We start from the raw sequence: 12,449 nt of genomic DNA, 5'->3' as shown, positions 1-12,449 counted from the left end.
ACACAGAAATTTTGTGAACTTTGCATCTGGTTGTAATTCTGGTTTCTCCAAGCACAATGCCCTTTGACAGTGTTACAAGACTGAGTGCATGCATCTTACCCCACTCTGGTCTGCAAGATTTTTATGCTTTTAAGAAGTACTCCCCTGAAGGGGTTTTGATTGTGCTACTGAATATATGCTAATAATCCATACAAGAAAGCTGCTTGCATAAAACATGGCTTTGTCTTCTTGTGTTCCTGTCCTGAAACAGCCGAATTATGGAAACCAGCAGTATGGACCAAATAGCCAGTTTCCAAACCAGCCTGGTCAGTACCCCACTCCCAACCCTCCAAGACCCCTTACATCTCCCAACTATCCTGGACAGAGGATGCCAAGCCAGCAAAACACAGGGCAGTACCCTCCTCCAACAGTCAACATGGGGCAGTATTACAAGGTAGGAACTCTGAGATTATCTTGTTCCGTTCTGGTGGCCGTTTATTGATGAAGTCACGTTAATGGTTTCATAGATACTGCTTTTATGTAGTTAAAGGACACAGAGAAAAAAAACATTGAATTTTTACTAGTGTTTTGGGTGTCACAGACTCAGCCAAGTTGCATTGCAACTTCAGAGCAGTTCATAAAGAAAATTGAATGTTGCTGCAGCTCATTAGAGGCTTTTACAAGAAAATGTTTGGTTTGCTTTAAATATAGCTTGTAAAAAGAAGTACCTAATGGGATTCAGGTGGGCTATTTTCACCTATTCATGGTCCCCTACAAGAATGCAACTGTGGAAATTTGTAATAAACAAGTTCCACATTGCAGCATTCCAGTTTTGGACCTACACTGGTCACTGTCAGATTAAGCCAGGCCAAACTTAAAAGGTGCTCCAGCTGTAGGTTTCATCTTTGAACTGAAGTTTCTGTGACTTTTTCCAGCCTACTCTTCTTTTTTTCTCTGTAGTCTTTTCCCACTGTAGTGCTTGTTTTGGGCAAGAACTAGAGTTGTTAAAATGGTGCCTAAAACCTGTTTATGGATACATCTTGAGCACTTTGTGTTCTCCAAGCTGAGGTTGTACTGAGTGCCTGATGAGGTTTTCCACCTTAGAAATGCACACAAAAGTGATCTATTGCCCACAGGTACTCCAGTGAGTATAAAAATGGGGAGGCCCATTGATCTTCTGACCTGCTTAAAGCATTAGCTGTTGAAGTGTCTGGACTACATTCTGAATTTGAATGTAGGCTGAAAGAATCTAAGTTGCACATTGCTGTTGAGTTGGAATTGTTTGGTGCGATTCACACAGAAAACACCATTAAAAAAACAGGGAAGCAAAACCCTTTTCTGTAGAGCATCTGTTCTGTGTGCAGCTACACTGTTCACTGTGGTACCCAAAGGAATGTCTGTTGGATCATGGCAGCTTTTGCAGTTCACTGTCAGGAAGAACATGAGGAACAGACAGATCCTCTATATAATAATTCTAGTGCAGTCACTTACGCTAAAGTAACTGCAGAAGATCTCTGTCAAGTTTTTAAGTGACAGATTTTTAAATACATTTTATGTACATTTATTTTAGATGGGGTTTAAGTTTTTTATTTACCAGATACTTCTGACAGGGAATTTGTTTCTTTACACTGGATCCCCTATATTGTATTCAAATATGGACTGCTCTGGAAACAGTTAGGAAAAAAGAGATCTTGTTAAAAAGGCAGATTATCCTGGTTAGGGGGAAAATTCCCCAGACAAAACCTGAACCTTTGAATTGTAGTGATTATGCAGATAGTAACTGTGTGTGTCAAAGATAAAAACCAGAGATGGCTGGAAACTTGAATGTTTAAGATTTGGGAAGGCACCCCTCTTCTCATGTACTCTGAAGTATCTTAGGCTAGCAGAGCAGCATTTACATACAGAATCAGATATGAAGTCACAGTGTTTGGGCTGTCTGCAAAGATTTTACTGTCTTCTGACACTCTCCTGTGATTCTGCTTATGGTACACAAGCCACACAGTTGCAGTTTTGTTTAATGTCTGCTTCCTTCATATCAGGTTTATTGGTTAATTCCACTGACGGCACCCACCCTCTTAATTATGAGAAACAAAACCAGAGGTGTTATAATGCATAATTACTATTCATACTTATCTGTTCTTTTTTCTATCAGTTCATCTTAGCCAGCAGCAAACCAGGAACAGAATCAAATTGTAGGTGCACAGAATAAAAAACATCCCCTGACCCCCAGAGCTTTAATTCTGAGTAGAGCAGTTGAACAAGGGTGGAAGAAAGGACAGATGGAAGTAAAAAGGACACAGACTGTGGCTAATTGTGTGTCTTTGGATTTTGTTTTTTGTGGAGGCTTCTGTGCACTGGGGCTATTTTGGGAGGAAGGCAGAGAGATACAAAGGGCTGGGTGGGCTGTGGTGCAGTGGAAAAACTGAAGCAAATAGCTGGTTGGTTTTGGAAAGAGAGCATTCTCTCTTTCACACAGTAAACCTTTTAGCAGCCTTGCTTGTATCTGGTCATTGCCTGAGTTAAGCTGACAGGTTTCAGTTCCTGCTTTGCTCTCCTAGTGTGCCTCTTCCCTGAGGGCCTCATGGGACATCCTGTGGTTACTTCTCCAGAAACAGAGGGGCCTCCCTCCCTTGTCTGTTGTCTTTGGTATTCGATAACAGTGCTGTTCATAAGGTTTAATAATGATTCATTACTGTTCTTATTTCAAGACTGGAATAACAATGTGATGTTGTTTATTTTCTAGCCATCAAGGCCTGTACCTGTGGCAAATTACCCTCATTCACCTGTTCCAGGAAACCCCACGCCACCCATGACACCAGGGAGCAATATTCCTCCATACCTGTCACCTAACCAGGATGTCAAACCACCATTCCCACCTGACATTAAACCAAATATCAATGCTTTACCACCGCCTCCAAGTGAGTAGCAAACAGAATGCCCCCACAGTCATTTATTGTTCCTCTGTTCTCTGCCACATACATTTCAGAGTCTGGAAAGTAGCTCTCATTGCTGCTCTGGGAAAGGCTAGAGTTGTTAAGTTGTATTAGGTGGCATGCACAGTGTAGGCTCACTTGAGCCAGTGGACAGAATAGAGAAAGACTGCTATGCTCTTCTAAAATAGAATATCAGAAAAGTTCTTCCAGGTTAAACTTGTAAGGATTTTACTCCAGAATTATTCTTTTGATATGCTTCCTGAGGAGAAAACACTTGATTTTGGGTTATGCTGTGTGTGCTTTGTAGGCTTGTTTATTGTATGAACTTCCATTTGGTCTGTTTTGTTCAAGGGCAAAGCCATTCATTGAACAACACTGCAGAGTAGGATAAAATGTGAATATTTATAGCAGTGTCTCTATTGTGATCCATACAGGCTTCTTAGGAATATTCAGTACTGTGCCAGAAATTGATATATGCTCCTTTCAAAGCCACTCAACGTCACAGCTACACTTGGCTGGGAACAGGGCAGGAATAACAAGATCTCTCTGACTGGATACTAGCATGAGATGTTTGAGGTTTTGAAGTGACTGATGAACAGTAGGAGCTATCATTTACTAGGGAGCTGGGAGAACCTTATGTTTTCTGTAAAATAACTGCTGCTGCATTAGCACTTTGCAGCTCTGTTTGGAGTTCAGGATAGCTGAAAAATCAAGTAGAAGAACATGGGCTGCAATATTATTTGGGCAAGAACACAGGATTTAAAGCCATTGGACTTCATAGATCAGCTGTAAGTTACCTCAAAATCTCATCTTATGGGCTCAGATAGTAATTGAATACCAGTGTCTTTGGTCATCACATAGTTTCAGCTGATGAAACTGTTTGAACTAATTGGGTAATGTTGATCCCTGTTCAAAGAAGGGAAAACAAACATTATCACAGTTTGACATTATTAAGAGATTTGTTTTCAGTCTTCTGCCAACAGAGTGAGCTTGGACACAAAACCTATCCTGTAATAAAAACCAGGAATTCTTGCCATGCATGGTTTCTGTTGGTGGCTGGAATGCTATGGCCCTCATGTCGAGTGTGTGACAATAGAAGACTGCTGTGCCCTTGCTATTAGTTTGAGCCTCATCACTTGTATCAGATAGGCGCCAGAGTTACTTTTGATTGTATTCTTTTGTGTGTGTGAGCCTGCTAAGTTAGAGCCAGTAGCAGATCACTGTGCCATTTGTTACTATTCTGTATAAATATACACATTATTATTGCACTGCAGATGCTAAAGGGAAAGTTCACACTTTCTCTCCCTCTTCGATCCCAGCCAACCACAACGATGAGCTGCGCCTGACGTTCCCTGTGAGGGATGGGGTTGTCCTGGAGCCCTTCCGGCTGGAGCACAACCTGGCAGTCAGTAACCACGTCTTTCACCTACGGCCAACTGTGCACCAGACACTGATGTGGAGGTAAGCTCAGCCTTGCTGCAAGGGAGGCTTGCATCCCATGAGTGGCAGGCCAGAGGCACTGCAATTAGATTTGCCAGGAATTTCACTTCAAAAATTGTAGCCTGGATAGGAAGAATGTCCTGTCAGCTCGCAAGTACTCTTCACCTGTCATTTTCCAGAGACAACACGTTCTAAAATGCTTCACAATATGTATTGCATGTCCTTGCTGATAGCTCATAGCAAGCAGTGACTGAAATACCACTGCAACCATTGCATCCTTCCTGCTCTGGGTGGAACGAGAGTGGGGTTTTCCCTGACCCACACCCACACCACTGCAAACTTCCATCTGGGAATCTGAAGTCCAGGTGCTTTGTGACCTCTGAAATGTTAGATGCAAGAGTAGCTCTGCAGGGCTGTAAATGTTTAAAATAAATAGTGCGGAGTTACTTGATAGTGAAGAATAACCCACTAAGAGTAAGGACCAGATTTAGAGGCTTGGTGAAATCATTTGGAAAGACAAGTCCTTAAATCCTCCAAACTTCAGAAGCTAACTTCCTAAATTCTCCTGTTCTCTCACTCCACAAGGAAGCACAGCTCAGAAATGTGAGACCATAGCTTTCCTCATACAAAGGCTTCTGGTTTTCACTTACAGTGAATTCATATTTCCAGCACAGAGGAATATTTTTCTGTGGTGGTACTTTCCTGTATTTAATGTAGATCTGTGTAACTGATTCCAGGGTGTGTTTTGATTGCAGCGTGTTCATGGAAGGGCCTTAGATCAAATGACAATCAGAGCCTTAATTTTTTTCAAATTTTCTATATTTTCAAATACTACAGAATAATTTTGTCTCCTTGTTCGGTCTTTCTCAGAAAATCTCTGTGTTTATCCTGGCTGAGTCAAGATAAACATTGCATTGTCTGAGCCTTTCTCTGTGCGCTATGGAGGCTGGTTAGTTGCTTGGGATCTCGCAAGTGAGAGTGTTTACAGGTGTAGCTTTAGGTTTTCTTCTCCTGTGAGGATCTTCTTCCCATTCACTGGAATCCTCTGGATCTTGTGTTTTCCTGGTGTGGAGAGTGTGAGGCGGGCAGAGAGATGCGCTCACTTCTCCAGCCTGGGACAGACTCTGGCTCTAAAGATGAGCCTTGATGCAGGAGTCCTTGCTACCACAGTGCCCCTGTGCCCTGAGGGAGCCTGGGGGTTGGGAGGGAGGGAGAGTGCAGGCAGACCACATCCAATAATTAACACCTAACTTTGAGGTCAGTTATTGCTTACTTGCATTTCATTATCGTGGAGTACTCGCAGCAGAGGGAGTTTTGGCAGTTACTTGCCAGTTCTTATTAATAAGTAATCACTACTGGGGATTGTGCTGGCTCATTCAGTAGATTTATAGTGCTGCACTGAGGCATGAGGCTGTTTCTTAATATCTGTTCTTTCTTTCCTCCTTCGCTCAGCAAACACATAGCCTTTATTTAAACTTATTTTAATGAAGACTCATAGGTAAACTGTGCTCAGGTTTGCTGTTTTGAAAAGCCTGTTAATAGTGGGGAGAGCGGATAGTCCTGTAATGAAGTCATTTCACATTTAACTCAGGGCTGGATGGATGCCAGAAAAATGAATTAGTCACATGTGTGGATGGATTTTGGTTTTTATAGAGAATGGTGGAACCGAGCCAATTCTCAGTATTTTTCTGCCAGTTAAAATATTCGGCAAAACCTCTCACGTGTACACACATAATGAATAGCAATGCAAGTATTTTTCTCCCCATGGGAACTTTTCATGGTTACGAGAAACAGAAAGGTTGAAGGCAGGGAAAATGTCTCCTTGAAGCTGCTTCAGTCTTCACACTGATGTGTTATTAATAAAGTCCCATGTGGAGACACTGTGTGCTGAGAACACGAGGCTCTCCTGAGGTCTGTCACCACCGTGACACTCAGCAGGCCTGCTCACCTCGTCTGCTTGGGTTTTATATCAGAGGTACCAAGCCTTGCGTTCCTCCAGGTTTGGATCACTGTGCTGGGCTCTCCTGAGGTGAGAAACTGAGTAGAACTTGCAGAGTGAGCTTTCAGAAAACAGCTAATAAAATAATTGAAAAAAAAAGCCTGAAAAGACTTCATGTAGATAGATTATGTTGAAAGGTCGAGTGATTTGTATTCTATAACTTTCTTTTTAAAAAAAAACCCAAGTTTGTGTCCACTGCTAAAGCTTGATGTTTTGAAATCCAGAAAAGATGATGTTGAGTCAGATTGAAGTCTTTGTAAGGAAAATGGCAGTTAATCTCCTGAATGAGCTGCTCCTCTTGGATCTTACTGAGATAATACAGACAACATAGATTCATCAGGAACGTAGATTTTAAAGTTTGAACAATAAACTTTGAGCTGTCTTTTGCTTTCATGAACAGCAGAATTCTGACATTTCATTTAAGTTTTCTGTGTTCTTTTAAATTTCTTCTTGAAATTACTCATTCCTAACACAAGGTTAACATACATTTATGAAACTAAAGTCATAGTCTCTACCCACCTAATTTTTGATTAACTTAATCTCAGCCTTTTCATTTTTTGAAGGTGTTACAGAACTAATTTCTGAGGAGCTAAATAGTGAATGGAAGTTATTATAGGGGAGGTGGGGGGAATTCATGCCCTGAAAGAAGGTCTAAATTGGATAAATTTAGTCCACAGCCGTGTTAATTTAGAATCACAGAAGCTGATTTTCATGGGAGGTGAGATATAGGAGTCATTTTATCTTAGTTGATTTACTTGTTCTGAGGTGGAATTAGCTGTACTTGTATTTTGTCTGACAGGCATTCATTCATTCAAATGCTGCTTTAAGTGCTCTGAGGTAGTGAAGAATCCAGACTTCCAGCACAGGCCACTGCAGCATATTGCTTTCTCATTCTTAACTCCTAACACAGGAAGGACCTACCTGATGTGACATTCTTCTTTGTGCAGGAACACTCCATGGTCTGGGTTTGCAAAGAAGTTTGAGATGTTTCCTTGAAAAGTCCTTAATAAGCATAAAATATGAACAACTTTGGGGCATGCTTGCATCATTAATTCATCATTACTTGCTTCTGTTCAGGGCTGTTATGAAGGAAGTATTGTTATATCCTTAATGGCAATAATTCAGGAAAAATAATCTGATTGATCAAGAAAAATGTTCCTAGCATAAAAACCGCCTCCCTCTGCAGTGTGAAGGCAAAGTTAAAGGAAGACTTATTGGATGTTGTGTGTTGTTGTTGTCAGGTCTGACTTGGAATTGCAGTTTAAGTGCTATCACCATGAAGACAGACAAATGAACACGAACTGGCCAGCTTCAGTCCAGGTCAGCGTTAATGCAACCCCACTTACCATCGAACGTGGTGACAACAAGACATCTCATAAACCTCTGCACCTAAAGCACGTCTGCCAGCCAGGGAGAAACACGATTCAGATTACAGTCACCGCCTGTTGTTGCGTAAGTACAGCGAGCTCACGGCTGATGCTGAGTCTGCTATTTAGAGCGGTTTGCAAATGTTGCCTTAGCTGAAAGAGCCTTACTCTCATTTTTTTCCATGCCTTTTTCTGGTAAGGTTTTGCTTAACGATGTTGACACAGTCAGAGTGCTAATGTGGAAATTTTTGCTGCTTAATTGTTGCAGAATGTAGTGGTGTCCTTCCAATGTCTCTGACAAGGTCCATGGTCTAGGGAGAAAAGCAGTTTTATCTCTTGCCTTCTCGTGTGTGCCTGTGTAACAAGGTGGCTGAAGTCTGTTGAGGTAGAAGTAGATTATTGTGATGAAGACTGTGGATGGTACTGATTTCATTTACACAGTGTATTAAACAGTCTTTGGTTTGTCATGAAAACATCGACGTTGTAATCGTTGGTGCTGATGATTTTTCAAATAGTTTTTCAGATGAAAAATTCATATTCAAAGGTGCATTCAGCCATCAGCTTTCCCCTTTCACCTTTTCCACGGGTTAGGTACTCTCAGGGATGAGTACTGTATTTTTAATGCAGATCATTCTGCAAATCCAGTCTGAGCTTCTGACTGTTCTCTTGTTGCTGACAATAAAGCAAGCTGCTAGCTCTCACAAGGTCACAGTGTGAGGCACTTTGACAAGAAGCCATCCACCCATTTTGCTTTACTTCACATGGATGTTTCCCTGCATAATGCCATTTATCTGGTGGGTAAGAGCAGGGGGCAGCATCCTGTGAATCCACAACAAGCTCCCTGTTAGGTAAGAAAATTCAGCTGATTCCAGGCACATCAATTGCAAATTGTTTTTGCAACTTCCAACGTAGTCTGGGGACAGGCAGGTAGGCTAGACTGTGTCAGACAGTCCAGGATTTTAAAAATAAACCCTGATGTCAGGGATTAATATGTCAGCTGTACATCTACTGAATATTAAGGAGGGAGAAAATGCAGAAAATCCTTGCTTTTTAAAAGCCCTTTTATGCATTAAATGTGGAGCAACTGCACAGTGTGCAGAATATCCATAAGGGACCGTGTGTGCTCAGCAGAGCAGAACCAGCTTTTATGTTTAAGCCTCAGGCTCTCACAGAAACCAAGTGTCCAAGGGAAGAGTGCAGCTCAGTCTGGGAGTGTGTTTAACAAGTGTGTTTGGTTCTCTTCCTAACAAAATGTGTTTCCTTGCAGTCACACTTGTTCGTGTTGCAGTTGGTGCACCGGCCATCGGTTCGCTCCGTACTTCAAGGTCTACTAAAGAAACGCCTCCTCCCAGCAGAGCACTGTATCACTAAGAGTGAGTTTGCATTTTGCATGGGTGATGACTTTCCAGAATGCCTATGTTCAGTTGTGATAAGCTATCTCTACACCAGATTTACTTGTTTATTGATAACCTTCAGCTGTGCTTAAGGAATTTGCAGAACATGGTCTGAGCAGATGAATCCCTGGTATCCTGAAATGTTAATGGCTATTTGGGTGGAAGTAACAAAGTTTTGAGGACACAAGCTTAGTTTCTAGAGAGGACTGTTCTATTCCAGGATAATCTCTCTGGCTTTCCCCTCATATTTGTTTTTGACTCACCAATAAAGAAAGATTAATTCTTTATTTATCTGGGGCTGCTTTCAGTGCTTGTATGACACTTAATTGGATTAAGAATATAGCAGATATGTGTGTGTGATGGTTTTTCTGTTCAGGAGAATGTTCTAAATTACACAGGAGACACCTGTGTTGGTATATTTTTCATTCAATTGTCACTTAAATGTTGAAGTCATTTCTTAAATGTTCTTAAATGTTGAAGAAATTTCAGATTTCTGTGTTAGAACTTAAAATACACTTGTGATTTCTCACATCCATACCCACCTTCTTCCTAAACAGTCAAGAGGAACTTCAGCAGCGTAGCAGCTTCCTCTGGCAATGCGACACTAAATGGGGAAGATGGAGTAGAGCAGACTGCTATTAAAGTGTCTCTGAAGTGTCCGATCACATTCCGGCGGATCCAGCTCCCGGCCAGGGGGCACGATTGCAAGCATGTGCAAGTGAGTAGGTGCCAGTGCCTGGCAGGGCTCCCTCAGCCATGTGTTCTTACAGTACCTTCAGCTTGATTATCGCATCAGAGCACCAAATACATGGCATTTACGTCTGCCTCAATAGTTAACTGCATATATGTTTAATGTAGAGGGGTAAAGTAAGCTCTTTGGTTTAGTTTTCAGTGCTAGGAGGCTTTTTTCATGTCAGTTTTATTTTTGTCTTACTGCTTCATTTAATAAAGAATTTTCCTTTTGTTTCCTTTTATTTTGTCTGGTTTGTTTTTTTTTCCTTTTTTGTTTCTTTCTGATACCTAGTGCTTTGATCTGGAATCTTACTTGCAACTGAACTGTGAAAGAGGAACTTGGCGGTGTCCAGTATGCAAGTAAGTGCAACCATACTACATGAAATGCAGTTGTACACACTTTGACCAAATTCAGATCATATTTAAGATCATGAGGAAATTCTAGGAAATAAAGTTATATATATCACATTTACTTAAAGAGCATAAAGTCCAATGAGAATTCCTGCTATATTTTACCACCCTGGATTATTAGAAATTTAAAAGCATATAACAAGATATTTTCTCACAAGATTTCATTAGAGATCATCAATGTTGATGTTGTGTAGGGTTCAAAAGAAGCTCAAATATTTACATTGATATGGTAGATATCTTCAATCCAGAATAAGGCTAATTTTTAAAAAAGTAAAAAATTTCCAAGGAGCAAGAGCTGGAATTGTTGCTTAGAGAAAAAGGATGGATACCTTGGCATAATTTCAAGCCAATGTTTTGACCAAAGTGTTAGAGTACTGCAGAAGAAAAGGGAGAAAAACTTGGAAGTGGTTACAGACTGTCCATCCTTGTGTTTAACTGGGCAGAAAAACCAGCAGAATGACTGCAGGCCAGTTCAGTGTCTGTAACCTCCTGTGCACAGGGTTGGGAGCATGTTCCAGCTTCAGCTGAGGAGCCAGGGCTCAGAGCTCCAGCAGCTGTGGCTGTAACAGCTGGCCCTGGGTCTGCACAAGGCTCCAGTTGGGTCCTTGCTCTGCCAGCCAGTGTTAGGTACAAACAGCAGTGGGGATTGTCCATTCTGGCTGTTCTGCAGGCATGGCAGGCTGGAGATGAGCTTGTTTCCATTACTGTCCATGGTTATCTGTGTCCTAACACAAAAGTGCTTTCTCCAAGCTGCCCAAATCTTTTTCTGTCTTCTACGTTTGGCTAAAAATATCACCACAGTTTGATATCTTGCTTTCTTAATTCATATATTCATGCATCTAGGCTAAATTTTTGTCCTGTGTCTCTGAGCATGAGCACCTGCATTCAGATCTAAGTGCCTACATAGCTAAATCATTTCCGGTTTTGTTTTGTTCTGTCCCCATCTGTGCCAATCTCAAGTAGAATAGCTATAATACGTAGTTGCTTTGAAGCCATAGTACTGTGGAGTTCAAAAAAAGAGAAGGATCTAATTAAAAAAAAATAGCGCTAACTGGTGTTCACAAAAAGGATCTGCTATGTTTGAAAATACTTTAAATTTGAAATGTATTTCACTAACAAAAATTACGTAAAGAATGTGAACAGCTTGCGGACACCCAGAAGTAGATGTATCTTTATCTCATCTGTTTGATGTAAATATCCTGGTAATGTAGAACTAAAACTATTTGCTCCAAGTCATTCTTTCCCTAGCAGTATTCTAACATGAAGTTTGTTTCTTGTTTTTTTTTTTTACTTTTTAGTAAAACTGCTCTCTTGGAGGGCTTGGAGGTTGACCAGTATATGTGGGGTATTCTGAACGCCATACAAAAGTAAGTGATCTCCTTCCTGATATCCAAGACTAAGCAACTAGGAGATATGGTAATGAGTACTGAGGTAGTCACACCAAAATAGATCTTGGTGATTGAACTTGAATATTCTATTGCATGGTGCCTTGGTGGAGCAGGTGATAGAGTGAATCAGTTTCCATCTACTTTGTAGATACTGTTTGGGTTATCTCTTCATGGCAGCCTCACCACTAAAGGAGGGAAAAGCCAGAATGGAGGATCAAATGCTTTCTTGTATTTACAAGCAGTCCCTCTGATTCAGAGGTGGCAAGACACATCAGTATGTTTTGATTTCATTGTGTGGATAAATACAGAAATGTGATCTCATGGTTGCCTTTTTTAAAATTTGCTTTCAGAACGCTCTTGAGGAGTAAAAGATCTTAATGTTGTGTTACACCAGAGCATTTCAGAACATTGGTTACCATGCAGATTCTTATGGAAACTTCAGCAGAATTGGTTTTAAAAAATTCAACTGATGTGCTAAATTTTCACGTTATTTTACAGCTCCGAGTTTGAAGAAGTTACCATTGATCCAACTTGCAGTTGGAGGCCGGTCCCTATAAAGTCAGATATTCACATCAAAGATGACCCAGATGGCATTCCCTCAAAAAGATTTAAGACCATGAGTCCAAGCCAGATGATCATGCCAAATGTAATGGAGATGATTGCAGCTTTGGGTCCTGGCCCGTCACCTTACCCATCCCTACCCCCTCCTCCAGGAGGCAACAACTCCACTGAATACGGTAACCAAGGTTAGTCCTGCGGCTTTGTGCACCCAGCTGCTCACTCTAGCACCCAGTGGTTCAGTCAGC

General features: G+C 41.2%; 1 protein-coding gene across 9 annotated transcripts in view; it reads left to right on the top strand.

The window, feature by feature from the left end:
• Nucleotides 1-12,449, top strand: part of ZMIZ1 (zinc finger MIZ-type containing 1) — a 340,259-nt gene that overhangs the window by 311,074 nt on the left and 16,736 nt on the right. For 7 of the 9 annotated variants that reach the window (XM_015632815.3, XM_033515825.1, XM_033515827.1 and 4 more), the window contains 9 exons: nucleotides 251-433; nucleotides 2,723-2,897; nucleotides 4,187-4,373; nucleotides 7,593-7,803; nucleotides 8,986-9,091; nucleotides 9,670-9,830; nucleotides 10,137-10,204; nucleotides 11,554-11,622; nucleotides 12,142-12,389. In XM_015632815.3, the coding sequence (XP_015488301.1) occupies nucleotides 251-433; nucleotides 2,723-2,897; nucleotides 4,187-4,373; nucleotides 7,593-7,803; nucleotides 8,986-9,091; nucleotides 9,670-9,830; nucleotides 10,137-10,204; nucleotides 11,554-11,622; nucleotides 12,142-12,389 (1,408 nt within the window). The remainder of the gene's footprint in view (nucleotides 1-250; nucleotides 434-2,722; nucleotides 2,898-4,186; nucleotides 4,374-7,592; nucleotides 7,804-8,985; nucleotides 9,092-9,669; nucleotides 9,831-10,136; nucleotides 10,205-11,553; nucleotides 11,623-12,141; nucleotides 12,390-12,449) is intronic. The other 2 variants (XM_033515828.1, XM_033515826.1) reach the window with 1 other exon arrangement.

This window comes from Parus major, chromosome 6, assembly GCF_001522545.3.
Source record: "Parus major isolate Abel chromosome 6, Parus_major1.1, whole genome shotgun sequence".
NCBI lineage: Eukaryota > Metazoa > Chordata > Aves > Passeriformes > Paridae > Parus > Parus major.
The sequence above is the reverse complement of the archived record's forward strand: the minus strand, read 5'-3'. Positions and strand labels throughout refer to the sequence as shown.